At 48.3% G+C, this 27,431-nt stretch overlaps 1 protein-coding gene across 1 annotated transcript in view; it reads left to right on the forward strand.

The window, feature by feature from the left end:
- Nucleotides 1-27,431, forward strand: part of nbeab (neurobeachin b) — a gene marked incomplete in the record, with an annotated part of 132,497 nt that overhangs the window by 7,882 nt on the left and 97,184 nt on the right. Inside the window, 12 exon segments of the mRNA XM_030380861.1 lie at nucleotides 714-982; nucleotides 1,797-1,950; nucleotides 3,044-3,224; nucleotides 4,137-4,240; nucleotides 4,493-4,558; nucleotides 4,873-5,041; nucleotides 6,932-7,286; nucleotides 13,057-13,226; nucleotides 14,453-14,573; nucleotides 16,465-16,592; nucleotides 21,049-21,110; nucleotides 26,428-26,492. Of these exon segments, the coding sequence (XP_030236721.1) occupies nucleotides 714-982; nucleotides 1,797-1,950; nucleotides 3,044-3,224; nucleotides 4,137-4,240; nucleotides 4,493-4,558; nucleotides 4,873-5,041; nucleotides 6,932-7,286; nucleotides 13,057-13,226; nucleotides 14,453-14,573; nucleotides 16,465-16,592; nucleotides 21,049-21,110; nucleotides 26,428-26,492 (1,844 nt within the window).

Here is a 27,431-nt window from a genome sequence, read left to right on the forward strand (position 1 = left end):
ATGCTTATAGGGTAGACGGGGAGACTGCAGCAGGCACTGGGGATCAAAGCCCAGACACATCCAAGGAACTCCACGACCCTGGCTTGTCGTAGCGGGCATGTGTTATTTACTAGTTTGTATATACCGAGGGATTTTCAGGATTTTTTAAAAACGCTTAAATCCTAAACGCTCAAGTAGCCTTAGGGATCTCGCCCTGATCCTTTCGAATGTGGTGTGTTAGTGTGTAAGCACAGTGTTTCACAGGTCTTACTCTCATTAGCTCGCAAATGGAGCACCAATGAGAAATGGCAAGGGGGGGGGGGGGGGGGGGGGGGGCCCAATTAATGGGCCCTGGTTTGTTGAAAGCAGCTCTGTGTTTCTGGCGCACGTTACCACGCAGTGACCAGGGTTTAATACACTGTGTAAACCAGGGCCAAGCGAACCTCATTAAGGCTGTTGTTGACACGGAACTCTGAACACAATCTGTGGTGATCAGTGTCACATCCAACCTCCTCAGCGCAGTGGATCAACGTGATAGTGCACCGTCCATGCAGCCAACAGGTCTTGTAGCGACCGCAGGTCGGGTTTCCTACGCTGCATTTAGTTCTCTCTCCTTCAACCCGCTTTTGTCTCTCCAATGTCCTGTCCGTGAGAGACGAAACCCCCTCCAGATACACGTCGTCTGGTCGTGGCGGGTGTTTGACTCCAGGCCGAGAGACTGGACTTAGGTTCAGACCCCCAGACAGGAACTCTGTGTCCTCAATCGTCACGGGTCACTTCCTGTTCCTGCCCGTGCTCAGGTGCATGACGAGCGGGGCGTGCACGGCAGTGAGGAGCAGCAGCAGCAGCAGCAGCAGCAGCAGCAGCAGCAGCGCCGGAGGTTCAGCCCGGGGCCCCGGACCAGCATGTTCCGCATCCCAGAGTTCAAGTGGTCCGCCGTGCACCAGCGCCTGCTCACCGACCTGCTGGTGGCGCTCGAGGCCGACATGCTTGTCTGGAGGAGGTGTGTGTGTGTGTGTGTGTGTGTGTGTGTGTGTGTGTGTGTGTGTGTGTGTGTGTGTGTGTGTGTGTGTGTGTGTGTGTGTGTGTGTGTGTGTGTGTGTGTGTGTGTGTGTGTTTGGGGGGTCTGTGTATTATGTGCGGTCATTGACGCAGGTAGTTTTGTGTGTGTGTGTGTGTGTTTGGGGGGGCTGTGTATTATGTGCGGCCATAGAAGCAGGACAGTACATCTGCTTGTGTGTGTGCGTGTGTGTGTGTGTGTGTGTGCGCGTGTGTATGTGTATGTGTGGTTGTAGATGCGGTTATGTGTGTGAGAGAGTGTGTTCCCAGGTGTATGTGTGTGTGTCTGTGGTTGCGGCTGCAAGCGTTGGATGAAGTGTGTGGGTGAGATGTGTTGGTGCGTATGCAAACAAGCACTGGCATTTGTATGTGAGTAAATGAGATTTTAGAGCACTTAATTCCCATCTGAGATTAATATAAAGTACATAATATTTTATCATATTTATTATGTATATTATGTTTGTTTGCGTGTGTGGGTGTGTGTGGGTGTGTGTTGGGGGAGGCAGGTGTGTTGATCCCTGAGGGGAAATATGTGTGGGTTAATTGCTGTGCTATGTGTGTGAGTGAGTCAGCATTCAAGGTACATTCATTGTTCTTAGCTCATTAGGGTTGACGGATTGTTTTAAATTAGCTTCCATTTGTTTGTCCTTTTGTATTTATTTCAACTGAAACTCTGTTTTCCAATAAGGCTGATTGGGATTTTAGTCATGTTTCAATATAACAAATACACAAATATGTGGTTACATTTTTTCGGACAGCCACTCCACCAAGTCGGTCATGGACTTTGTCAACAACAACGAGAACATCATCTTTGTCCACAACACCATCCACCTCATCTCGCAGATGATCGACAACGTAATCATCGCATGCGGAGGAATCCTTCCTCTGCTCTCGGCCGCCACTTCGCCTTCGGTGAGTTCCTGGGGCGACAATGCCATCTAGCGGCGAAGTGGGGGAACTATCACTGCTCCACTGTGTGTTCCGTGGGGAAATAAGGGCGCGTGTGTTTATTGAAAGTGGTTTTATTTATTGGATCGGATATTGCCTCAATCAGTCTGTAGAGATTCTTGAAGATTGGTCTGTGTTTCATTTTTGTTTTTTTGGATCGTCGTTGAGCAAATGATTCGTCTTTATTTTGCCTTGATTTTAACTTTGTTTTTAATTATTTTCTTCTTGCTTAGAGTGTGAAGGTTAGAAATCAAACAGCATGTGTTTTTTTTTGTTAACAGTTATTGAATTGCTGGATTCAAAGCCTAACATGAACACACTTGTATCAGTTTACTTTAACGCATGCATCAGGGAATGAGGCAGGAAACTAGATCTACGATAAAAACCGACAACAGAAGCAGAGCTCCCCCCGTGTCTGCCTTGTGGCCTCTGAGAAAGGCACCTTGCATTTAACTACTCATGACCAGCTTGAATGTTTGCATGTTTGTCAGCTCTGTGTGTGGGTGTGTGTGGATGTCTTTTTATCCATTCTATTCATTGGCTTCATTGGCATGGGAACACATGCACGCTGCCAAAGTAAGCATCTCTCTATGTCTCTGTCTGGCTGTCTATTGTGCTTTCTATCCCTATTTGATTTCCCTCCTCTCACTCTCAATCTCCCCATTAAGTTTCTCTCTCCAGGCCCTCTCTCTCTCCCTCTCCCCCGTCAGTCTTTTTCTCGTCTATCTGTAGATCTCCCTCTCACTATCTTCGCCTTTGACTCATCCTAGATAAGATGCGACAGAAAATGAAACTCACCATCCCTACGCTAATGTTATTGAAGAACGCTTCCTAAGGTTTCTTGCATGTGAGTTTGTGTGTGATAGTAGAAGGTTAAAAGGCAACCGTCACACTGTGATATTTCTGCAACGTCAACTCCCGATCCCACGGAAGAATTGCAGGAAAGTTGGACCATTAAGACCATGGGTCTGGGAGTTGGGTTCTCCCAACAGGCCGCAGATCCCCATTTCCCCCATATGAGTGTGTGTGTGACGGACGCTGTGTCTGTGGTTCCCAGGTGGAGCTGGAGAACCAGGAGGCGTCCCAGGGCATGTCCCCGGAGACGGCTCTCTCCGTCCTGGGACGGCTGGTCTCACTGGTGGACGTCCTGGTGTTCGCCAGCGCCCTCAACTTCTCCGAGGTCGAGGCAGAGAAGAACATGTCGCCTGGAGGCCTCGTCAGACAGTGCCTCCGACTGGGTGGGTGGGATGGGGAGTGTGTCGTCCCTCTGCCCGGCTGTGTGTGTGTGTGTGTGTGTGTGTGTGTGTGTGTGTGTGTGTGTGTGTGTGTGTGTGTGTGTGTGTGTGTGTGTGTGTGTGTGTGTGTGTTTGAGTGTTTGAGTGTTTGAGTGTTTGCTGGGTGGGTGATTGTGTGTAAGTAAACTGAATGCTTATATAAAACATCACTTGAAAACTACATGTACAATGAGTGCTAGGAAGTTTTTATGGATGCATTGTGTGTGTGTGTGTGTGTGTGTGTGTGTGTGTGTGTGTGTGTGTGTGTGTGTGTGTGGCAGAGTGAGGGATAGTAGGATAGTGTGTGAGCGAGAGAGTCATAACAAGCGTGGGTGAGATGTTGGGAAGATGTTGATAATGTTTGTTCCAGTATCTAACTTTGGCGTGACACATTTTTTGGTATAGATTACAGTCACATTAGAATGAGGGGCTGATTGCGGATGTTGTTTAGATGTTTTAAATGTGCTGGCATTAAAATCAAACTAACCCTGAAACAGCGCATCCAGTCAGCTCGAAGTCATGTGACGATGAACCATAATAAACCTTCTCCTTCTCTCTCTCGGTCTCACCATGTCTGTCCATCTGTCTGACTCGCGCTCTCTCTTTTTCTCTCCGTTGCTCTGTCTCTCTCTCTGACTCTCTGCCTGGGGTATGTGATTTTTGTGTTGTTTTTTTCCAACAGATTCTCTCTTCCTCTCTCTCCTTCCTCCCCCCTCTCCCCCCCCCCCAGCTATCACTAACAGAGTCTTAGTTATGGTGCCGTGAACATTATACATCGTTTGTTGTTCCCTTTCAACTTTGAAATGAGAGCCTCTTTTGTGTGTGTGTGCATGCCTTTATGTTGATGTGTGTGTGTGTGTGTGTGTGTGTGTCTAGTCTGTTGTGTGGCAGTGCGGAGCTGTCTAGACTGCAGACAGAGACAGAGAGACAGAGGAGGCAAGGCCCAAGAGACACTGCCCAATGGTGCAGTGGTGTGCAAGGTAGGGGAGATCTACTACCTGACTGACCTGACTCCTCATGGTACTTATCTCACCTCCTCAAGTCTTATTATGTGACTCAGCTGTCTCACCTCCTCAAGTAACTGCCTTATTATGTGACTCACCTGTCTCACCCCAATGTGTCTGACCTCTCACCAGGTCTCAGAAATGGGATGTTGTCCCGGCTCGGCTGTGTGCTTCGGGCTTTAGGGATCGTGTTGTCCGACAGTGACCTCTGACCTCTCTCCTCTCTAGGACCCGGAGCGCCTCCTGCAGGATGTGGATATCAACCGACTGCGTGCCGTGGTGTTCAGAGATGTGGTGTGTGTGGATTTTTATTGGTTTGTGTGAAACAAACACTGGGTTTATTTTTGTTTGTATGCCTGAGCGCTGTGTTTTTCTTAATCAGTTTTCAACCAGCGTTCATCTCTTTTATTTATTATGGCTTACCTCCACAACCCACCACATTAAGCCCAGTAGAAGTCTCGCTGAATTATTTCTTTTTTCAGATTTTCTGCATTCATTTTTTGTGTGTTTTTGTGTTTATCCATGGACCTGAATTTGAGGCTTGAATAAGGTATAATAAGGTGTGTTTGGCCAGAGGGGGCGGGGCTAACAGTGCGGTCTCCTGATAGGACGACAGTAAGCAGGGCCAGTTCCTGGCGCTGGCCGTCGTCTACTTCATCTCCGTCCTCATGGTGTCCAAGTACCGCGACACCCTGGAGCCCCAGAGGGAGACGGGCAGGCCCAGCAACCAATCAGAAGCCAGCGTGCGTCCAGAGCTCAACTCACCCAGCATCACAGGTCAGTCTGTCTGTCTGTCTGTCATCTGGCTCTGTTGGTCTTTCAGTCATCTAGCCCCTTCCGTCCTGTCTGTCATCAAGCACAAGTCTGTATTTCTGCGTGACTGACCATCAATCTCTGTCTGTCGTCTAGCTCTGTCCGTCTTTCCTAGAGTTCGTAACTTTGCTTTCCGTCTTCATTTCAAATAATTGTCCTTTTTTTTACATTGAGTTTGATTAAGAGAGAGGAAGAGACGCTCAATTATAGACGGGCTGCATCAGATCTCCTATCTCCCCACGGAAATCGAGAGTGAGGGAGAGGGAGAGAGAACCGTGACCAGAATACAGCCTGTATGAGCTCACCACAGCATCTCCAACTCAGTGGAGAGAAGACGATGAAGACTCACAGAGTATTCCTGCTCTCTTCATTGCCTCGTCACTTAACGCAACCAGAGATGGGGGGGGGGGACGCACGCTCGCTCGCCCACATCACCCTAATCTAGAGGAAGGGGTGCTGAGGGATGAATCAAACATGAGCTGGGGAATCGATGTGTTTTTTGCACAAATGGCCGCTGTTCCTTTTCACGATGAGAGAATGTGGAGGGGCTGTTTCCGCATGGGACACCCTCGCATCGGTCGGGGATGGCGGGCATGACTTTCCCCCGTTGGTGCACGCTCGGAGAGAGACACGGAGTGAGATCGAGTAAAAAGGAAAATATCAAGAGGAGCGCCAAACCCCAGAAGATATGGCGGAGCCGCGGTTCTGGGTGGCGTGTCTTTCTCGTTCCCTCTTTCAACCCGCTATCCTCTCGCCTCTCAGCCCATAAAGGCAATATGAAATGGAAAAGTTTATTTGGGGGAGAGAAAAATAAGTGCCCGATCACGGGGAAGGAATGACTGGAGGGAGAGAAGAGCTGAGAGAGAGAGAGTGAGAGACTGAAAGAAATTTAGAGGGAATCCTGAAAAATACATGTACAAAAAAGAATATGAAGATGAAAATGGGGATCACAAGGGGGGAGTGAGATGAGGCAGGAGAGAGATAATGAGAGGGAGAGACCCGGAGAAAGAGAGAAGGTCTAAGAGAGACGGAAAGACGGAGAGGAGAGTGATTGAACGAGGGAGGAGAGATCGCTTGAGAGAGGGAGCTAGAGAGAGAAGGAATGAAGGAGAGGGATGAAGAGTGGGCGAGAGAGCCGGACAGAGAGGGAAAGAGGAAGAAAGAGAGTGATAGAGAGAGGATGAAAGAGGAGGGCGGCAGCCGCGCTGGCATCACGCTGGTCTTCTTGCGGTGTCTCCTGTTTTTTTTTTTCTGGGCCCAGTGGAGCCAGACCTTCTATTTTCAGATCCAAGTGTCAAAGCCCATTAGCCAAGCAATCCACCAGACGATCGGGGGAGGGAGGGGGGGAGAGAGGCACACTGCCGCCTTCATAAATTTCGGCAGAAATGGGGGAATTGTTGGGTCGGCATGTGGCAGACGATTGTCTGATGGAAAGTCGAGCCAGACGCCGTGCTAAATCAGTCCGACCCCGAACACCGTGCACAAGATGAATAATGATGAGGAGGAAGGTGAGGGGAGGGGAGGGAGAGGAAGACAAGAGAGAAGGAGAAAGGCAGAGAGGAGCAGGCGAAGGTGAGAGGTAGGTGAGAGTAGGAGGAGGAAGGTAGGGCAAGGAGACGGGTGAGAGGAGTAGGAAGGTGAGCCCAGGAACCTTGTGTCATATACACCAACAATCGTTGATTCACAATTTTTGGTGACGCGTGTGTGTGTGTGTGTGTGTGTGTGTGTGTGTGTGTGTGTGTGTGTGTGTGTGTGTGTGTGTGTGTGTGTGTGTGTGTGTGTGTGTGTGTGTGTGTGTGTGTGTGTGTGTGTGTGCGCGTGCGTGTGTGCGCACGTGTCTGTGTGTTCTCCCAGACTGCCCCCTAGTGTTCAGCAGCAGTAGCAGCCGGTCTGGGTTCCTCCCTATCGACGAGGAGTCCCCCCCCCAGGTGCGAGGCGTGCAGAACGGAGGCGTCCCGGAGCTGCACGGCGTCCCCTCCCTCTCCTCCTCCCTGGAGGGGGGCAGGAGGGGGAGGTCCCAGGACGGCCTGCCCCGCCCCCCGTCCGTCAGCAGCATCAGCAAGGGCCCGCGGGGAGGCGCCAACGTCCGGGACATCCTGAAGAGTCTGGTGTCCCCCCCGGGGGAGGGAGGGGCAGAGACCCTCTGCTACCCCGACCCCAACACCCTGACCCACGCCGCTCTGCCCCGGCTCTTCCACTCCTTTGACAGGTGGGTGCTACCGGACGTCCTGAGCTGGTCCAGGGGGGGGTGATGAGGGGGGGGGGAGGGGGGGGGGGGGGGGGGTACAGTCAGAGTCAACGCCACGATCAAACTGAAACACGAGACCAGAATGACGCTAAACATCAGAGCTACACCGTAACCAAATCACACTATCAGACCCTAAACACCCCACAACACAATAACCACAACACAACACCAACCAAACTGCAGCTACAGCAAACCACAACCAACAACACCAAAAACACAAAACAAGAATGACGTCAACGGTATACATCGTCGGTACAACGCCATAACTTCCCCAAATCAAAACCACGTCAAAACCAAACCACAACACCACAGCTGAAACATACTCAACTCCATAGCTACACTAGTATACAATACTCTCTGTAACGCACTGCACTAGAACCCAACAGAACAATTTTTGTTTAGTCGTCTTTAAAGACACTGTCTTTGATGTGTGTAGAGTAATTCATAAATTAGATGGTTTAAACCTTTGTCAAAGGATGCCGTTTTGTCTACTTTATATGTACTGTTTTGACGGTTCAATGTTTGTTAGCATAATGTATATGTTAGCGTATAACGTGGGACATAGTGTGGACAAACAACTTCCTTCACAGACAGGAAGTAGCGTGGCGTGTTGATGGCTAGAATAGATTTCGTGCTAGCTTCATTTCACCCCCCCCTCATATCTATCAGCGCTAAGACACACCAACACTAATGGCTTTTAAGCAGCAATGCCATGGATCTCTCGCTCTGTGCGGTGTGTTTGTAGAAGTCTTAGCCAGAGACTGTGGTGTGTTTACATGGGAGATTTAGATTACACCGCAGTAATCTGTCTGGATTTAGGAGTTTACAGAAGCTGCTCTGCTTCTTATCTCCAGGAGTCCATTACATACACACCAAACAAATCAAACTCCTTCTGAAAATAATTTAGGTTGGAACGGAGAAAACTCCCATCTGTTCCCTTGATGGGAAAGAGAGAGAGAGAGAGAGAGAGAGAGAGAGAGGCGCCTCTGCCCTGTTCTCCTTCCTTCCTCTCTCCTCCTCTCTTCTGCCATCTTCTACTCTCCTCCCCGCAACTCTGAACTGTTCACATTGCGTAATGGAACAGCCTCAATAACCCCTGCTTGCTCCCAAGAATATTTAATGTCGGCTGCCTTGCATCAAACCATGAGATTAATAACTGAATAGTACTAAATAATCAGAGGCCCATCCTCTAGTACTAGTTGACCCCGGTGAACGGAGGAGCAGTAGGAGAGGGGGGGGGGGGGGGGGTGGAGGTTAGGGTGGGGTCCCCGGGGCCCTGACGACAGATTAAACAGCAGTGGCCCCCATCGGGCCCCCCTCCCCTGTCAACCTCACCTCTCAAAGCCTTAATGGGAGCTGACGGGCCCCGAAACCACTCGCCGACACACTCTGAATTATTTTTGAAATGCTTTCACACAAACTCACCCCGGTGCACATCTACAACTCAGTCTCCATCACCTCCACCCCCCCCCCCCCCCTGCTCTCTATCTGCTCTGTCTAATTGTTGGCCACCTGCCAGCGAAATGAGCTGCCAAGCCCTCGCCTCTTCATCTGTCCGTCATGGCCGCCCGGAATTGGGGATGACAACTTCAAAACAGCAGCCAAAAGGGGGAGAAATCCCGGGGGAGAGGACTATAAAGGAGGCAAAATGATACAGCCGTGTCGACTAGCAGCCGTAGCAGGTATGCCTCTATGACGCGGTGTTTATGGTTCGGCCTCAGTAACTTCTGATCGTAGTCCGCTAAAAAGTCTCAAGGTCATTAATGCAGTGACATCTGGGGATCTTCATGATGCGGACCAAGTGTGTAAATACTTTATTCATCTGCAAAGGGGACATTCGGTACCCGCAATAGCATAGTACTTGTACTGTGCTATATAACAAATGGGATGATGTGGACCATCTATCGCCATCCCTTTTTGAATGGAGGCTGTAACCCACGGCAACGGCCTTTGTGTGCTAAGAAGGGGACGCAGAGACCCACGGGGGCGAGTCAACATGAAAGTATTGAGCACAATAATAATTTGGCTTCCATCGTAGACTTCCAACATGGGTGGATAGTTTCTACGGGTTGTCCTCTTAATATTCCTATAACCACTTCTCCTCCCCCCCCCCCCCCCCCCACACCTTCATCACCATCCTCCTCTTCTTATTCCCCTCCCTCCTCCCTGGCTCCAGATCCTCTACACTTCACCGTGTGATGAGACGCTACCCTAATTGGTTCTAATTAAATGAGTGAGCAGAAAACACAAGCATACCACTTTAATTCCCCTTCGTATCCCCCTTCACAGCCCCCCCTTTCCTCCACATAATGAATGTAGGAAAGGGAACTCCATGTTGAAGCACTTTTTTCGTAGAAATCAGTCATTAATATTCATGTGCATATTAATCCCTGCTCAATTAAGAAAATATCATTAATAATATATGCGCTGTATAATCTCTACATGAGTCATAGAGTGCGTGAGGAGGTTATTATTCACGAGGCGGAGTAGGATGTTTAACCAAGACCCTTTGGGTATGCTGTACTGGGGTTTCTATTACTATTATGAATATTACTGATATTTGTAGTCATCATAAATGTATCTTCTTTATTGTTCTTGTTGCATTTTTCTCTTGTTAAGTGTTGCAGTTATGCTTGGAATCCTCCATTTATAATTTAACGTTTATTTGATTCATTAGATATTTAACAGACACTTTTATCCGAAGCACATGGCGGTGAATTCCGAAGCATGTCATTAAAGAGCAGGTTTGGGGGGTTTCTTAAGCTCAGCGATGCCGACGTGTGAGGCTTTGGACACAGAGACGGAGTAGTCTATTCTGTCTCTGTATTTTGAAGTATTTGAAGCCTGGCTGTCTTTGTGATTCCATCACAAAGAACAGATTGGCCCCAAGAAATCTGCTGAAAAAAATGTTCTGCCAATCAGTTCGTCAATATTCAAGCAAGCGCTCTCTGTTTTTTCTCTCTCTTACGGTTTTTTCTTGCCTCCATCTGTCTCTATTTTCTCTCTCTTTATCTCCCTCAGTTTTTCTGTCTCTGATCATATTCAATTCGGTTGGCTCTACACTTCAGTCCTCCTCCGTGTGTAGTAAAGAGTTCAAGTCAAAGCTCAAAAAAATATCCAAGATGGTTGCCCATCGGCCTCCGCAATCATCCAAGTACTCCAGAGCCCACTAGCCGGCCAAACTCGGCTCATGGTTAACATTAAAAACATGAAAGAGAGATAAGGAGTACTTTGGCCGAAGCATCAGAGTGTCTCGAGCGATGTCTATCAGAGATGTTGAAACAGCGAGTTCCTGTTGTGGGAGGTTCTCGTAGTTGTGGACGCCACGGCGTGGGAGACGAGGACGTAACACAGGCCTGTTCTGTTCTCCGTCTGCGTCTCCTCTGGCTGCTAGGTCCTCCTGGTCGGGTCTCTCTCCTCCACTCCCCTCTCTCCTCGTCTCCCTCTCTCCTTTGGGCTCCTACTCTCCCTGTACATGTCCTCCTCTCTCCTCCTCAACTTTCCCCTCTCCTCCTCTCTCTCTTCCTCATCTCTGGGCTCCTTCTCTCTCCTCCTCTCTCCTCTCCCGGGCCTGCTCTCTCTATTCATTCTCCTCTTTGCTCCTCCTCGCTCTACCTCACGACTCTCTTCTGCTCTCCTAAAATATAAACCAAACCAAGAATGTAAAAATGTCCAATGGATTTCCTCCTCCAATTATTTCCTGGCCTTCCTCCTTCCCTTGTGCACTCTGAACTCCCTAACTCCAAACAAACAGAGGGCAACACGCTACCACAAAGTTGTGGTGTCCAACCCTATTGTAATCGAACTGGTCTGAAACGCGTATAAAAAAACGGATGATTGCTTAGCCAATATTACAACACTTTCAGTAACATTATACAATTAGCTATCTTTTATAAGTTATTGCTACATAGCCAACATTAGCATTGACAGACGTTTAATCACCGGTCTACAAGAAGCGTTGCACCTTAGGAAAGAAACGGCTCAAGCACAACTTACTCTCGGGGTCTGTGAAGCCTGTTAAGACTGGAGCTGTGATGACAGACCGTTATAAAGATGACTTTAACATCCTGTCGTCTGTAGTGCGCCTGGTTAGCCTGAATACAGGGCAGTGCTGCTGCCCCCTGCCCCTACGTGGGTTGTAGAGTAGTTTGTCCTCCCTGTCAAAAGTGTTTCAGGCCCGGGGAAGAGGGGAACATGTCAGAACCCTTCGTCGCGGCCCGGACAGAAGACCCTTTCAGACCTCCCTGGTGATGAAGCGCTGGAGGAATAAACTTGACGTCCCGTCGCACATCTTGTTGTGAAGCCCAAGGGTTGCGACCCCATAAAGAAGCGCTTTGCCTCTCCCTTACCCAGCATGCCTCGCTGCGTCATCGATCATCCTCAACATCGGCAGTGAAAATACAGTGTTGCGGCGAAAGAGCTCCATGTGTGTGTGTTTGTGTGGTCTTGTTTGTCCAAGGTCACAAGTTAAAGTCTCCTGAAATCATGTGACTTGACTTTCCTAATGTGGGGCAGCAGAAATACCAGGGAAAGCACCGTCTGCATTTAGCAGCAGACTTTTGACGTTTCTTTTACTAGGTTCAATATGTACTATAAATATATCAGCATATATCAACAGCTTACCTAACAATAAATAAAGGGAAATAAAAAAATAATCGTATGTGTGTTGCATCCGAAAGATGTATAACCTGTGCAAAAGGTTTGGTTGGATTTTTAATGTTATGCCTTTTTGTTAAAATTGACAAAATGTACAAAAAACGAACAAATGATTTATTTTTTATTTATTATATTTATCATATTTGTGATATTTATCATTATTATTATTATAATTTACAATATATACTTCAAGATATATATAAAATATTGTGTGTGTGTCTGGAGGTGAATACTTTGCTTCTAGAAGCAAATCTTCCTTACCCTGAGAGGAAGTCTATATTATTTATGAGGGCCTCTCGTGTGATAGTGAAGAATTCTTTTATGTTTTATGTTAATGTTTTATGTGTTGTGTGTCTGTGTGTGCCTTTACATATAAGAAGGTTTTTAACATTTATTTGCGTTTTTATAATGTTCAAGCATTTTCTCTGATGCATGTACATTGTACATGTAGATGAGTGTGTGTGTGTGTGTGTGTGTGTGTGTGTGTGTGTGTGTGTGTGTGTGTGTGTGTGTGTGTGTGTGTGTGTGTGTGTGTGTGTGTGTGTGTGTGTGTGTGTGTGTGTGTGTGTGTGTGTTAGGGATCGACCGATACAGATTTTTTAGGGCCGATACGATACCGATATTTTTTCATCAGCCTTAGCCGATACGCCGATACCGATATTTAGAGCCGATACTACTTTTATTTTATTTATTTTTTGCTCCCTCAATCATAAAAATTACACTGATAACAAATGTTACAAGTCTCAATTAAAAAAAAGGAACATATATTGAACTTCAATATAAAAAACTATATTTAACAAATAGTAAAAACAGGTGAGGTAGAACAAGTAAAAAAAAAAAAAAAACTATCGGCGAAAATCGGCCGCGTATCGGCCGATACCGATACACGTAAAAAACGCGAATATCGGCCGATAATATCGGCCGACCGATATATCGGTCGATCCCTAGTGTGTGTGTGTGTGTGTGTGTGTGTGTGTGCTTGCCTGTGTCTATGTGTTTGCGTATATGTGTGTGTGTATTTGTACGTGTTCATACACGTGTGTTTTTGCGTGTTTGTGTGTGTGTGTCCCTGCAGGAGTGTGGTGGTCCCGGTGAAGCAGCCCCCTGCCACCGGCGTCGTCATCACCACGTTGGGTGTCTCCAACGCCAACCCTGGTCTCCCTGGCAACGGTTCGCCAAACATTCTCAGCGCCCCCGCCCCCACCTCGACCGCTGCCACGCCCAAAAGCATGATCAACACCACCGGTACGCTGGCCACGACCCCTCGCCCCCCCCCCCCCCCCCCCCCACACACACACACGTACACGTACACAATCAGTACCGGTGATATGGGCCATATTCAGAGAGTAGCCATCTTGGTTCATTCAGTTCCCCCACTCGTCTCAAGATGGCTGTTGGCCGATTAAGGCCCATCGTTTAGTACCTCTTACCTCTCGCATGCAGCTGGTGTTCTGCCGAATGTGACGAATCGCTGTACTTCTTAATGACCCCAGACGGAAGATCCTTCCTTTGAACTGCGGCGAATGATAGTTCCCCAGTTTATTTGTCAAGATATGAAAATAAAGAGACATATCCATAGGCAGGCCCATTACACAATGTGTCTGAGGCATTGCATTTTAGTATTTGTATCTTACGCACAATTTCAATGCTAGTTCCGTTTTTCTAACCCAAATAGTTATATATAAAAGTAGGATGAGAACTCAGCTACCAGACTACCAATAGCGTCCACTAGATGGCAGTGTTTGCATTCCTTTGTGTTACTTGTAACCAGAATTCCTTCTAAGATGAGATGCATTTTAATGATCCAAGACACGAAATTTGGCAAGCACAGCAGAAAGTACAAGAGCGTAATAAGAAGAATATTTCATTTATAAGAATAAGAATGATTTATACTTACATATTGTGTTTTATTAACAATACGACGCATTGGATCAAGTGAAGGAATTAATTGCTTACCCGAAATATTTGGCAGTAACTACAGAGAATAGGAAAATGTGCTGCAGCAAAATGAGCATAACGGTTGCTTTGCCCTGCACCTAGCATTAGAGGTTTTCTCAGTGCTTTCAACATAAATGTAGCAATACTGGGGTGTATGAGAGTGCGAGACTCACCTGAGGAATTTCTCAGGAGCCAAAACTAGCGCCTTTTTATCGTCCTCCATTGAAAGAAAACAGAAAGAAATGACCTCTCTACCTCTAACATACGGTACACTCATTCCTCCGCTCTTATCACTTCTCTCTCTTGCTCTCTTTCTCTTTCTCTCTCTCTCTCTCTTGCTTTCACTCTATCTCTCACACACATAGAAAAACCCCAGAAACAAACAAGATAAAAAAAAAACACAGTTCAACATCAATGAGCCAAAAGTGAGACACGGGTTCAATTCATCCAGGGATCGACCAATAGAAACAGTTGATAAGTATCTATAGGGACGACCTGATTGGATTGGCTGTGAACTCTGTGGCTTCCTGCAGGCCCCGCCGAGGCCAGCGCCTCTTCCTCCTCCGCCAGCGTGGTTGCCGGGGCGACCAGCCGGAACCTGCCGGCGGTGCAGAAGGTGGCGCCCATGCCCGAGGACTCGCTGGAGAGCATGAGGTACGGGGGGAAGGACAGGTCGCCACGGTAACGCTAGGTCACCACATCCCCGCCAGTGGTGGAGTCAAACTGAACACCGTGCACTACGTATGTCCGGGTGGGCGTGTTTGTTTGAGGGTTTTTATGTGAGTAGAAAACAGTTTGCCTGTGTGTGTGTGTGTGTGTGTGTGTGTGTGTGTGTGTGTGTGTGTGTGTGTGGGGCAGGGTGAAACCATGTGTCTTTGAGTGTTGGGAGAGAGTTTGTGTGTGAGAAACTGTATCCATGTATGTGGGTGCATGAGTTTGCTTGTGTGTGTGTGTGTGTGTGTGTGTGTGTGTGTGTGTGTGTGTGTGTGTGTGTGCGCCTGCCTGCCTGTGTCTGTGTGTTACCATGCATTTCTGTGTGGTGGTTCGAGAGAGAGATTGTGTGCATGTCTGTCTGTGTGTGTGTGTGTGTGTTGTAGTTATCATCTTGGGAGCCTACCACACATCCTCCTCTCTGACAAGCTGCCAGGGTTACCATGAACAGCTGGATTGGGGTATTATGGGATGTCAAAGGACATTTTCCTCGTTCTCTCCCCTGTGTGTCGACCCTTTGATGACTTTGAAACGACTATCTCTCTCTCTCTCTCTCTCTCTCTCTCTCTCTCTCTCTCTCTCTCTCTCTCTCTCTCTCTCTCTCTCTCTCTCTCTCTCTCTCTCTCTCTCTCTCTCTCTCTCTCTCTCTCTCGTTATCTCTCTCTGTCTCCTATGTCTCTATACTCATTCCCTCCCTCCTTTTCTCTTGATGTCTCTCACTCGCTCTCATATTCTCTCTTTCTCTCTGCTCTCTCTACTCACCCTTGCTCGACAACACTTTATCCCATTTTATTCAGTCTCTACGCTCTCTCTATCTCTTTGTCTTGCCCTCTCTCTCCCTCTCTCATTATCTTCCTCTTGCTCCACAACTACTGCTACTACTGTTTCTCTCTCCTGCTCCTTCCCTTTCCCTCTCTGCCCTGCGAACCGACTAGAGAATCAGTTGCCATGGCAGCCGTAACCGACATCACTTACCGTAACCGTGGAGTCAATGATGGTGCTATCTGGTTGCCGGCACAGAGAGAGGCCCGACCTGCTTGTATGCTCAAAGAGAGAGCTGCGCTCAAGTCGTATACACACGCGCAGATGACAAGCATCCCCATACACCAAAAAAGCTACTGTTGACTATAAAGGGATTCTTTAGAGTAGATTAATGTACAGCCCTCTTCAGATAAACGTGTTGAACCTCCGGACTACCGAAGTTGATCTCATGCAGTGGAACCCAGCCTAAGAAAGGCACAAAATGCATGTGAACACATTAATGAGTGGGTGTGTATGCACACATACACACGTTATAGGGTGGGTGTGTATGCACAAATACACACCCACCCAGAGAGACACAATTCTTTTTAGGATAGGTTAAACAAAATTAAAGGTAATTCTTGCCATCCAAGTCTATAACAAGGAGGATAACGCATAGTTTGACATATAGCTTAGCGAATGTTAACAGCGTTCTTCCGATGGGTTAGCTGGTGAGGTGAAGCTAGCATTCCGGCGCGTTGCGCTCTGCCTTCACACCTCAGATTAGCATGTTAGCACGCACACCAGCCAATCAGAACGGCCAATTAGGGAGCTCAGGAGAGCGTCAAAGCCAAGGTGTAAACATGATCATCTGTTGTACACACAAATACGCACACGCACACACACACACACACACGGATGCACGTAAGTGATTGTCAAGAAACATTTAACAGTCGTAAAGAGAGTGTGCGTAGTTTTTAACAACACCGTTTTTCATTCTCCCTTTATGTCTGTCTCTATCTTCTTTGTTTCTCAATGGAATTTGAATTGCCTTATTTTCATATTGTATGTATTCTCTCTCTCTCGCCCTCAGCATCACCTCTAAGTTAGAGCGGGCTCTAGAAAAGGTCGCTCCCCTCCTCAGGGAGATCTTCGTGGACTTCGCTCCCTTCCTGTCCCGCACCTTGCTGGGCAGCCATGGCCAGGAGCTCCTCATAGAAGGTACACACCTCCTCCACCTCCACCTCCTCCTCCTCCTCCTCCTCCTCCTCTCCCTCCTCCTCCTCCTCCTCCTCCTCCTCCTCCTCCTCCTCTTCTCTTCCCTCGCACCGTTTCCTCCTAGCTCCCTTCTTCTCTCCTCCTCCCTCTCCCTCCTCCTCTCCCCATCTATCATTCTTTACACTTTTCTCTCCCCTCCCTTTCTCCTCCTCTTCCACTTGCAGCCATCACAATGTTCAATGTGTGCATTTATCCCTAAATACACACATCAATGTTGTTTGTATTTGTATTTTGTATTTGTGTTCCTCGAGACCGACCTCACTCCACTGTTGAGGATGTATGATGACATATTAAATTGCTCCTGTGTTTTCTTTTCTTTTTGTCTTGTACGTGTCAACTTATCGCGAGCCGTTACCATTACGTGGCTGGGTTCTAAAAAGAAGAGTAGACATAAGGCCCTCTTGCTGAGAGATATTATAGAGTTAGAATTTGTATTGTTTGGTTTTGAGTGTTCATGGAGGTATGTGAACAGCCATTATCTATGTGCTTTACTACCAACAAGTCTCTTTCTGGTTCCTAAAAACGCTGCACTTTTCACTTTCTTCATAATTTATTCATTGTGCTTTTGTATTTTATTGTTATTGTAGACCCATCTTTATCTACGCTACAATTCTTTATTCATTCATTATTAATGTAAATAAACAAAGGCACTCCCACTCACATGTGCCAAGTCTGAAATCCAGGTCCTTAAAGTAGAAACTCTGTTGTGTTTTAGTTCCAGTCTTGTACTCATCCTGCCGATGCCATCATTGACTGTTAATCCTTGTGGTGAGCGACGTCGAGTTTCACACATGAGACAGGTGTTTGGACTTGTGTCTGTTACTAAGAAACGACATGCTGCGGTCAAAACAAGAAGAGATCACCCCAGGTGAGCTGGTCAACTGGTCACCTTGGAACCCTGCCCATGCTGGTCAATAAGTGATCTAAGGGGATTCTGGCCTGAAACCCTCAGGAACTGAAAACATTCACTAAAACAATTTATTTCATCCTTACTTCATCAGTATCCTCCTTTTATCCACTGTGCGAGTAGGAGACCGTTGTATCCTTTCCCTCAGCAGCCCTTGGCACGCTGCTTGATAGTCTTGGTTTTTAACACCAAATAGACGATCCTTAGAATGGTGAACCGGTGGTCCGGCTACTGCTGCTTTATTATAGAGGAGGCAGCTGATTAGTAATCAGACAGCACCTGTCCGCCTCTCACCTGTCCTCTGGCCGGGTACTGAGAGCCACGCCCCCTCCTCTCTCACCACAGACAGCGTCCAATCCCGCGCCCCCACCACAGTGATGTACGTGGATTCAGATGACCCATTAAGGAGCCGGTAGGGGCTAGGGGGGGCATTTAGGGTTTAACCCAGAACCTTCAAGCCTGGGAGTCACCACCAACCACTAGACGGCTACAAGCCCCTTACTACTAATGCTAGCTACGCTGGGAAACCGAGGGTTGTTCTGTCCGTGTAGCTTCTGGTTCTGTCCCACCGCTGGAAGATTAAGGCTCTACTTGGGTCCTGGGATGGTACTTGGGGACGGAGAATCTCAGAGTTGGAGCAGGTTTGAGTTTAATCTGTGAAGGTGTAGGCCCGGTTAAAATGGTCTGGCCATGGGTCTAGTCTGCCTCACTGTTAATCTCTTAGTCTCCCCCCCCTCGTCTGTCCGACTCTCCCTCTCTCCTTCTCCACCATTCCCTCTCCCCTCCTCCTCCTTTGTACTCTCCTCTCTCCCCCCCCCCCCCCCCCCCCTCCTTTCTCCTCCCAAGGCTCAGGGGTAAGACTCCGGCAGCAGAGTAAGAGGCGCTCCATTTACCAGTAATCACTCTCCCATCCATCACTCCGTAGAGCGCCCCCAGGGTCGTGACCCCCCTGTCCCCCTATGGCCCTCCTCCCCTCTCCCCTCTCCCCCCCCCCCCCCCCCCCCCCCCCCCCCCATGCGGTCAACACGCTGCCCTTATGTCGAGTGCACCCTCAGAGTTGTTGTGCACTTGGGGTTCTATCGGCTCGTGCTGAGAACACTGGGGTCGGTTGTGGCAAGCGAATGTCTGCCTTCCCATTCGTCCCCACCCGCCCCTACCTCACCCACTTCCTCCTCCCCCCCCCCCCCCTTACCCGTAACCTAACCCCGTCGGCTTGCGTACCGGACAGCGGCGGTTAAAGCGATAGCGTTTAGCTATCGCGGCATCACGCGCGCCGCCGCGACTCAACAGCGTGATGTCGGCCGCCACAAGCTGACTTATGGCCCCCGGCGTGTCGAGTCGTCATGGTAACATGGTAACAAGGAGGAGGCGGGGGGGGGTCACATCCTTTCTGTGTGTTTACAACCAATCGGAGGGGCCCGGCACGCAGGGTGACGCAGGGGTCGCGCTCCGAAGGGTCAAGGAGGTGTCGTGGGTCCTGTGGACAGACTCGAAGTCTCGCTCGTTTTACGACGCTCGTAAATATACATCCCTATGTCTTCTTGTTGTTCCCCTTAATGTGGGCCCACTGGTCGCAAACGGTTGTTTGGAGAGGCGTTGAACGTGTATTGATGTGTGTGGTGACTCAACTCGCTAGTTTGCTCGCCGCGTAGGCGATACGCCCTCGTAGGGGCCGTGGGTTCGATTCCCACCTGTGGTCCTTTGCCCCGTGTCTTGCCTCTGTTTCATCCTACTTTCTCTCTCGGATAGAGCAAGTATTGGGTAAAATATCTGTATGCCAAATATGAACCAGGCGGATTAAAGTGGTTATTGATTGACTTATTTAAAGATAATGGTGGAGGGGATGATGTCTTATTGTCCTTGTCGGTCATACAAATTACTTTTTGAGACTGTGTGTGAAATGTCTGCATGCACTTGTTTACGCACTTTGAAGCTTCTCAGAATTGGTATTTCTCCTTTCCTTTCCTGTGTTCATGCAATTAATTCATCTTCATCTTCCTAGATACTACTGAACTGGACATTTGCTCAGAGTAACTGTGATTGAATAATTCAACTTTCACTATTCCCTCATTGAAAGGAACACTGTTTAATTTGCATAATATTTGATTAAATATCAAATTCAAATGCCATCTTCATTTTCCATTTTTTTTTCTGCATAATTACCATCATGCAATAGAAAGGGCTGATGCAACTTCACAACACTAGATTATATTTATGTGTATATTAGGGCACAAAAGTGTTTAGGTGTGTGTGTCTGGCTGTGCGGGTAGCTACAGTGTGCTGTTAAATCAGCTGACCATCACGTCCTCTCTCTGTCGATAGCAGTCAGTGCTGATCAATGTGTTTTGTTTATATCGACCTACAGGATAAAAAAAAATCGATAGGACACACCAAGCTGTTCCTGTCTGTCTGCCTGTCTGTTGTCTTTATGCCAGCCTTGTTAACCTGTCTCTCTGTATGTACTGTATGTATGTCTGTATTATGTATGTATCTGTCTGTATGTATCTTTCTCTCTCTCTGTCTCTGTCTCTCTTTCGCTCTCTCTCTTTTGCTCTGTCTCTGTCTCTTTCTATCTCTCTTTTTCTCTCTCTCAGGTGAGTGTGTGTGTAATGCTTATACTAAACCTGACATGAACACTATATTAACATTGTGGGGTAGGATGCTAGGAAATTGTTATTGAGCTAGCTCATTAGCATGGTGCTACTAGCGTGCTAGCTACAAAGAGGCAACGATTAGAGCTAATAATTGGTGTGAGTGGCAAAGTGAGGGAGAAAGGATGGCGTGTGACAAAGTCTGATAAGGAGCGTGGAAAAGAGATGTGGGAAGATGTTGATAAGGTTTCCAATATGTACCCTTGGGGTGACAACTGTACTGATATTCAGTATTCATATTCAGTCACACTGGAATTAGCAGAGATTGCAAATGTCAGTTTGTTTACATGGTAAAAGGTTCTGGCATTAAACACAGCGCTTCCAGTCAGCTTGAAGCAATGTGATGTTGAACCATAATCAACCATGACATTCTGTCTGTCTGTCTGTCTGTCTGTCTGTCTGTCTGTCTGTCTGTCTGTCTGTCTGTCTGTCTGTCTGTCTGTCTGTCTGTGTGTGTGTGTGTGTGTGTGTGTGTGTGTGTGTCTCTCACTCTCTCAGGTTTAGTGACCAACTTACCAAATTCTTTCTTGCTTAAGATCTAGTGTATTTTTTGTGTCTGTCTGTCTGTCTGTCTGTCTGTCTGTCTGTCTGTCTGTCTGTGTGTGTGTCTCTCAATCTCTCAGGTTTAGTGACCAACTTACCAAATTCTTTCTTGCTTAAGATCTAGTGTATTTTTAACTCTCGCCGTGTGACGTTGAACCATGACATTTATCTGTCTGTCTGTGTGTTCTCTCTCTCTCTCTCTCTCTCTCTCTCTCTCTCTCTCTCTCTCTCTCTCTCTCTCTCTCTCTCTCTCTCTCTCTCTCTCTCTCTCTCTCTCTCTCTCTCTCTCTCTCTCCAGGGCTGGTGTGTATGAAGTCCAGTACGTCGGTGGTGGAGCTGGTGATGCTGCTTTGCTCTCAGGTCAGCCTGCTGTCCTCAACTCCCCACCCTCGCTGTCTTTACCTTCTCTATTACACTTCCTCTCTACCTCTTCCTCTCTTCCTACCATGCTCTCTTCCTCTTTTGCTGCCCCTCTTTCCTCCTTTTTTATCCGTCCTATCAATCTTCTCTTGTATAACCTTTATGTTGCTGCAGGGTTATGGCAGATTAATGCCATCATCATATCATCACTCCAGTGTACGTATCTTCAGACGTAGGATAGCGATCCTCATCCAATCTTTTAATCAACCAGAATCTGGGTCACACTTAAGTTCCACCACTCGTCCTCTTTCTCTCCTTCCTCAAGCTCTTCCTCTACAGCCATCATCCTCCTTCGACCAACCCCTCCTCCACCTCCACAACCACACACACCACCTCTGCCTCCATCCCTACTTCCTTTTTCCTCCTTCCTACCTCCTCCTCCTCCTCCTCCTCCTCCTCCTCCTCCTCCTCCTCCTCCTCCTCCTCCTCCTCTTCCTCCTCCTCCTCCTCCACCACTTCCCCCGGAGCGAGACCTTAATCTCCAGCCCGTCTCAGTGGGTCGCTCCTGGTGCCTGGTGCGGGGTCTCCAGTGACTCAGCACCCTGCCTCTGACCCCCAGAATCTCTCCCTAAGCCCTTGTTGGCGGAGAGGTCAGCGCTCCCATGTACCGGTTACCGCAGGGAAGACATTTAACATACCTTCTGTCGCTCAATCTATCTTCTCAGGAGCCCCATCAGGAAGACATTATTCTGAGCTGCTGAGCTTAGGGACTGTGGATGCAAACCAGCAGGGTTAGAGTTTAAAGCCGTCAGAGCATCTCTGTCTCTCTCTCTCTCTCTCGCTCTCTGTCTCTGTCTCTGTCTCTCTCGCTCTCTGTCTCTGTCTCTGTCTCTCTCTCTGTCTCTGTCTCTGTCTCTGTCTCTGTCTCTCTCGCTCTCTGTCTCTGTCTCTCTCTGTCTCTGTCTCTGTCTCTGTCTCTGTCTCTGTCTCTGTCTCTGTCTGCCTCTCTCTCTCTCTCTCTCTGTCATGCTTTCTGTCTGTCTCTCTCTCTCTGTCTCTGTCTCTGTCTCTGTCTCTGTCTCTCTCTGTCTCTCTCTCTCTCTCTCTCTCTCTCTCTGTCATGCTTTCTCTCTCGCTCCGGGAGAGCAAAGGGACAGAGGCTTGACATCTGTCCCCACTGGTTTCCCCCCAGAAAACCTTCCAGAACTCAAAGTGAAAGGCAGACATTTAGTTCCCATTGAACAACAATCATCGTTATGCTCAACCTGCAGGGCTAGCTTCAATAGTAACAACAATAGAAGAGAGTAGACTAACGGATAAACGGTGGAAGAAACAGGGATGAAAAGTGTTTTACGGGTAGACTACGGACATTGCGGGATCAAACCTTCGGATGGGAATTAGAAACCTTGGCCTCAAACACTGCCCTGCCTCCCATAACGTGGGAGGCGTTTAATAACACTCATCTTCAGATATGATATGATCTTGAGAGGCGATAGACTGGGGGTCCGATGATCCGCCCTGATTAGCGTCCTCAGCTAACGCCGCGAGTCTCCGCTAACACCGTGGCGGAACAGCGCCCCTCGCTCGCTCTCAACATTAATGTTCGGAGACAGCGGAGAGAGCGTCTTTGACCTTTAACCCTGCTCCACTCTCAGCTCCGTCACTTCTATGAATAAATTAGCGCTAATGATCTGCCGTTTTTTGCCTGGATTTCACATGCTAATCTCAGCCGTCGCGTTAACGTGACTGCTGACCACGGTGCTGCTATGGATTCGTATCCATGATGCACTGGGGATGGTCAAGTTGAGGTATTTGATGGTGTTTAGGTGTTAGTTTAGGTATAAGGTAAGAATATGTTCCGTTTGGGTGTAAGGTGAGCGATGGTTAAGTTTAGGAGTTAGGTAAGAGTATGTCTAAGTATAATCTTATAGAGGGTTTAGGTAAGGTATTCGGTTAGGGATGGGTAAGTATAGATTTATACAGAGAAGTGTGTGTGAGTGTGTGTATGTATCCCTTCCCAGTGGTCCGCCAGAAGAAAGGTCAGACAGTTCTGTTCTTTGTAACAGCTTACCCCAGGGGGTGGAGCGGAATGGGGGTCCAGAGTGGAGCCATAGGACTTTAGTGATAGAAGCTCTCCAGATGTACAGACTTCGCTCCGTGCTTTCTCTGTCTCTCCGTCTCCCCTGCTCCAAAGCCGAGAGCGGAGCCGCCGTTAAGAGCCCAGACAGACCTTTCTCTCGTCCTGTGACAGGTAGGGTTATGACACCTGAGACATGCTGAACCGCCATAAAGATGAAAGATGAAAGTGGGAAGAGGGGAGAGTATGTTTAGGGCTAACTGCGCTAAAGCTAAGTTCTCTCCGACACGCCTTGTCATATGTATTTCAAAAGGGCTTTTCTAAAAGGTCAGTACCATTACCCATGTGGAAACAACTATCCATAGCCCAACACATTCTATCTGTCCATATACTGGGGAGCGGTTTCAAAGGTGTATTTGTAATCATACATGGACGGTGTATATCATATAGCACTGTCCTAACCTCTGAATCCGGATCTCTAATCCCAGGGCCCTCTGCTTCACATGCATTCCAACACCAACGGAGGTCTCGACAGTGCAAGGCAACAGCCTCGCAAAGTCGACACCAAAACCCTGCTCATGCAAAAACTGAACCGTCAAACCCCTCTGTCAGCTAGCCGGCCCTGAGCTAGCCCGGTGAGCTTAGCCGACCAGGGTTCCCATGGCCATAGCTGCGACGACGCATTAGCATGGTTCGTATTAGGAGTCGGCTCACGTTTCCTCCAATGAGCAACAAAGGGCTTCTCTTAAACCCGGGCGATGGCAGCCAATCCCCCAGAGGCGCTCTGCCCTCCTGGTGGAGAGAGAAGGGAACGGACCAGAGTCGTAACGTCAGTGAACTCTCAAGGGGTACCGAAGGGGGGGGTGATGTCATCGCCCCCCCGAACGGCCTAGCTGTCATTATCCTGGCACTCTCCCTCTCTCTCTCTCTTGTCCTCGGTCCTCCTACACACTTCCACATGCACACATATTCGGGGGCCCAAGGCCGGGTCGCCAAGGCTCCACATGATCCCTGTCCAGAACCGACTCCTCTGCTCCTCCCAAGAGGGTAGCGGGGGAACATTTGTGATCCAGATGAGCTCCCTCTCTCTCGCTCTCGCTCTCTCTCTTGCCCTCTCTCTTGCTCTCTCTCTTGCTCTGTCTCTCTCTCTCTCTCTCTCTCTCTCTCTCCCTCTCTCCCTCTCCCCCTCCCTCCTCTGAGACAACAGGATCCAGCACCCGCTCGGTTTGATGGTACTGGGGTCCCTGGCTTAAGGCATCGGGTGTTTTGACAATGGAATGGCAAAGACAAACAGAAACACAATAAGGCTGGTTCTCTGGGAGACGTGTAAAATATGCGGTCGGGAACTATCTGGCTCCACACGTTACATGCCATCCATCAGTCTGTCTAGCTTGCGGACATTTATACATTTATGCACGTAGGTGTCAGCCACGTGAGGCTACAGCGAGCTTGTTCAGTCAGGGTTAGGCGTCTCGCTCAAGGACACCTCGACACATAGATAAATGGTGCCAGGGATTGAACTAGCAACCATTTGGTTTGCAGACAACCTGCTTCTGAGCTGGTGACGCAACATCAGTCTGTCGGTGTCAGTTGACTTCTTCGACCAGAAAAACAACCAAGTCAGTTGACAGTTTAGTCAGTTGACTTGTACAGAGTCAGCTGACTAAACTGACAAATGACTCTCGTTTTACCTCTTTCACATGATAAGTGACTTTTCCTGCGGTCAACTCAGTATCCCTTTCTTGGTTTTCAACGATGTCCTCCTCCACCAGATGAGATGGAGGAGGAGGAGGAGAAGGAGGAGGAGGAGGAGAAGGAGGAGAAGAAGGAGTTTTGGAAGTAGAGGAGAAGAAATTAGGAGGAGAGTGAAGAGGAGATAATCATGGGAGAGAAGGGAGGAGGTGGAGAGTGAGGAGGAGAGAATCATGGGAGAGAAGGGAGGAGGTGGAGAGTGAGGAGGAGAGAATCATGGGAGAGAAGGGAGGAGGTGGAGAGTGAGGAGGAGAGAATCATGGGAGAGAAGGGAGGAGGAGGAGAGTGAGGAGGAGAGAATCATGGGAGAGAGAGGAGGAGGAGAGTCAGGAGGAGCAGAAGGAAAGCCAAGTAAGGCAATCGCAAAGCCAACACTCACTTTTAAACATCTTTTTAATCTCTTCCAGAGCCTGTTGTGAGAAAAAAATGGTGTCGGAGCCCTGGGGGGCCACTCCCTTTCTCTCCCCCACCCCCTGTGGGGGGGTGCCCTCCCCCCTCTCTCTCTCTCTCGCTCTCTCTCTCTCTCTCTCTCTCTCTCTCTCTCTCTCTCTCTCTCTCTCTCTCTCTCTCTCTCTCTCTCTCTCTCTCTCTCTCTCTCTCTCTCGTCGCTCTATCTCTCTCTCGTCGCTCTATCTCTCAACCTCTCTCTACCTCTCTCTCCCTCCATCCCTTTATCTCTCTGCCTCTCCCCCTTTCTCTCTCTTTCGATCTTTATCTCTCCTTTATTCTCGCCCTCTCCCTTTCTCCCAGTGACTCCTCCCTCCTGCCTCACCATCCCCTCTCCCTTCTCTTTTCTCTCCATCCCTGCCCTCTCCCCGTCCCTCTCATCTCCAGTCATTTGTCACTGTGTAGAGGACGGAGGAACCAGAGGAAATGACTGTACTTTAGAAAGAGGATCTGCTTTCAACCCCCAATTACATCTCTGCTGTGTTTACAGATCTGTTCTAAGAGGAGGGGGGAGAGAGTGAGGGGGGGACACTCACACATGCAGTGCAGGGTTTCAGTCTTTAACCCCCCACACACACACACACACACACACACACACACACACACACACACACACACACACACACACACACACACACACACACAGACACACACCCCCAACGGATGCATGAACTATAGGTTTTCTGTACCTACTTGAATTACAAGCCATAAAATGTTCTCCAAACCACTGGAGGGGTTGGCGTGTGATGGCACATGTGTTTCTCCTTAATCGTAAAGCTCTGCGAGCATAGAGACGCTATTTGTTCGCCAGTAACATACATGTGGTGGTGATATTGGTGGGCTCTTTTGTGACTGTTACTGCCTACGGATAAATTAGAGAATAAGTGTTTCTTTAAGTAGCATGCTATTAATTGTTGTTCCTTGAGGAGGTTAAGTCATGCCACATTGTAACATGAGCATCTAACAAGATGTGGTGTCTACCTGGTGACCTAAACGACGATGAGGGCAGCAGCAAACACAACGTCTCTCTTCCCCTCTCAGGAGTGGCAGAACTCCATCCAGAAGAACGCAGGGCTGGCCTTCATAGAGCTCATCAATGAGGGGCGGTGAGTGTCTGTCTGTCTGTCTGTCTGTCTGTCTGTCTGTCTGCACAGTATAGTCTGGCTCACTGCACTGTTGGTCTCTCTGTCTGTCTGTCTGTCTGTCTGTCTGTCTGTCTGTCTGTCTGTCTGTCTGTCTGTCTGTCTGTCTGTCTATGCCTCCCTGTTTTGTTCCATCATTCTTTCCATCCTTCATTTTTTCAAGTTGTATCTTCTCCTTATATATGGTATACATCCCCTCTGCTTTCTGAGGGTGTGCCCAGGAAGTTGTTTAGGGCAACGCAGGAAGTCATCTAGAGCTGACTAGGAAGTAGTTTAGAGCAAAGCAGGAAGTAGTATGGAGCTGAGCAGGAAGTGGTATCAGATCACAAAGTAGCTTAGAGCAGATCCGAAGGTAGTTTTTAGCAGAGCAGGAGGTCCTGGAGAACAGAAGAAAAGGCAGAGGAACTAAGAGTCGTCCCTTCTGGTCCATTTTGCAGTTCGGAGAACTTTGGTGCATACAGACTTTGCTGACCTTTGAGCCAGACTATACTGTGTAAGTGTTAATATAAGTGTATGTTAATCTATAGTAGACTCTATTGTACACTCTAAAACTGGAGTATCTATGTCTGTATCTATAATCTATGTCTCTGAGTGTTGGAAAAACAATGTTCCCCAAGCAGCCTTGGTGTTCAAGCTTAGGTCCAGTGAAGATTTAGGGCAGCGGTTGTATACATGTGTAGTAAGTGTGAGTGTAAATTTGATGTGAATCCAGCCTAGATATATTGAGCGCATGTACCTGCAATCACAGTCAGTAGTTCCAAAGTCTGGCTTAGCTCACAAACTAGACTGCTTTCCAGTCAGCCTGCTAACACTGAACACCCACCACACAACCCTCTACTCGTTGACTTTGTGATCAGTGTTGTTGTAGCTGCAGTGAAGAAACGTGATATATTTCATAACCAG

Source organism: Gadus morhua, chromosome 16 (assembly GCF_902167405.1).
Source record: "Gadus morhua chromosome 16, gadMor3.0, whole genome shotgun sequence".
Lineage (NCBI taxonomy): Eukaryota > Metazoa > Chordata > Actinopteri > Gadiformes > Gadidae > Gadus > Gadus morhua.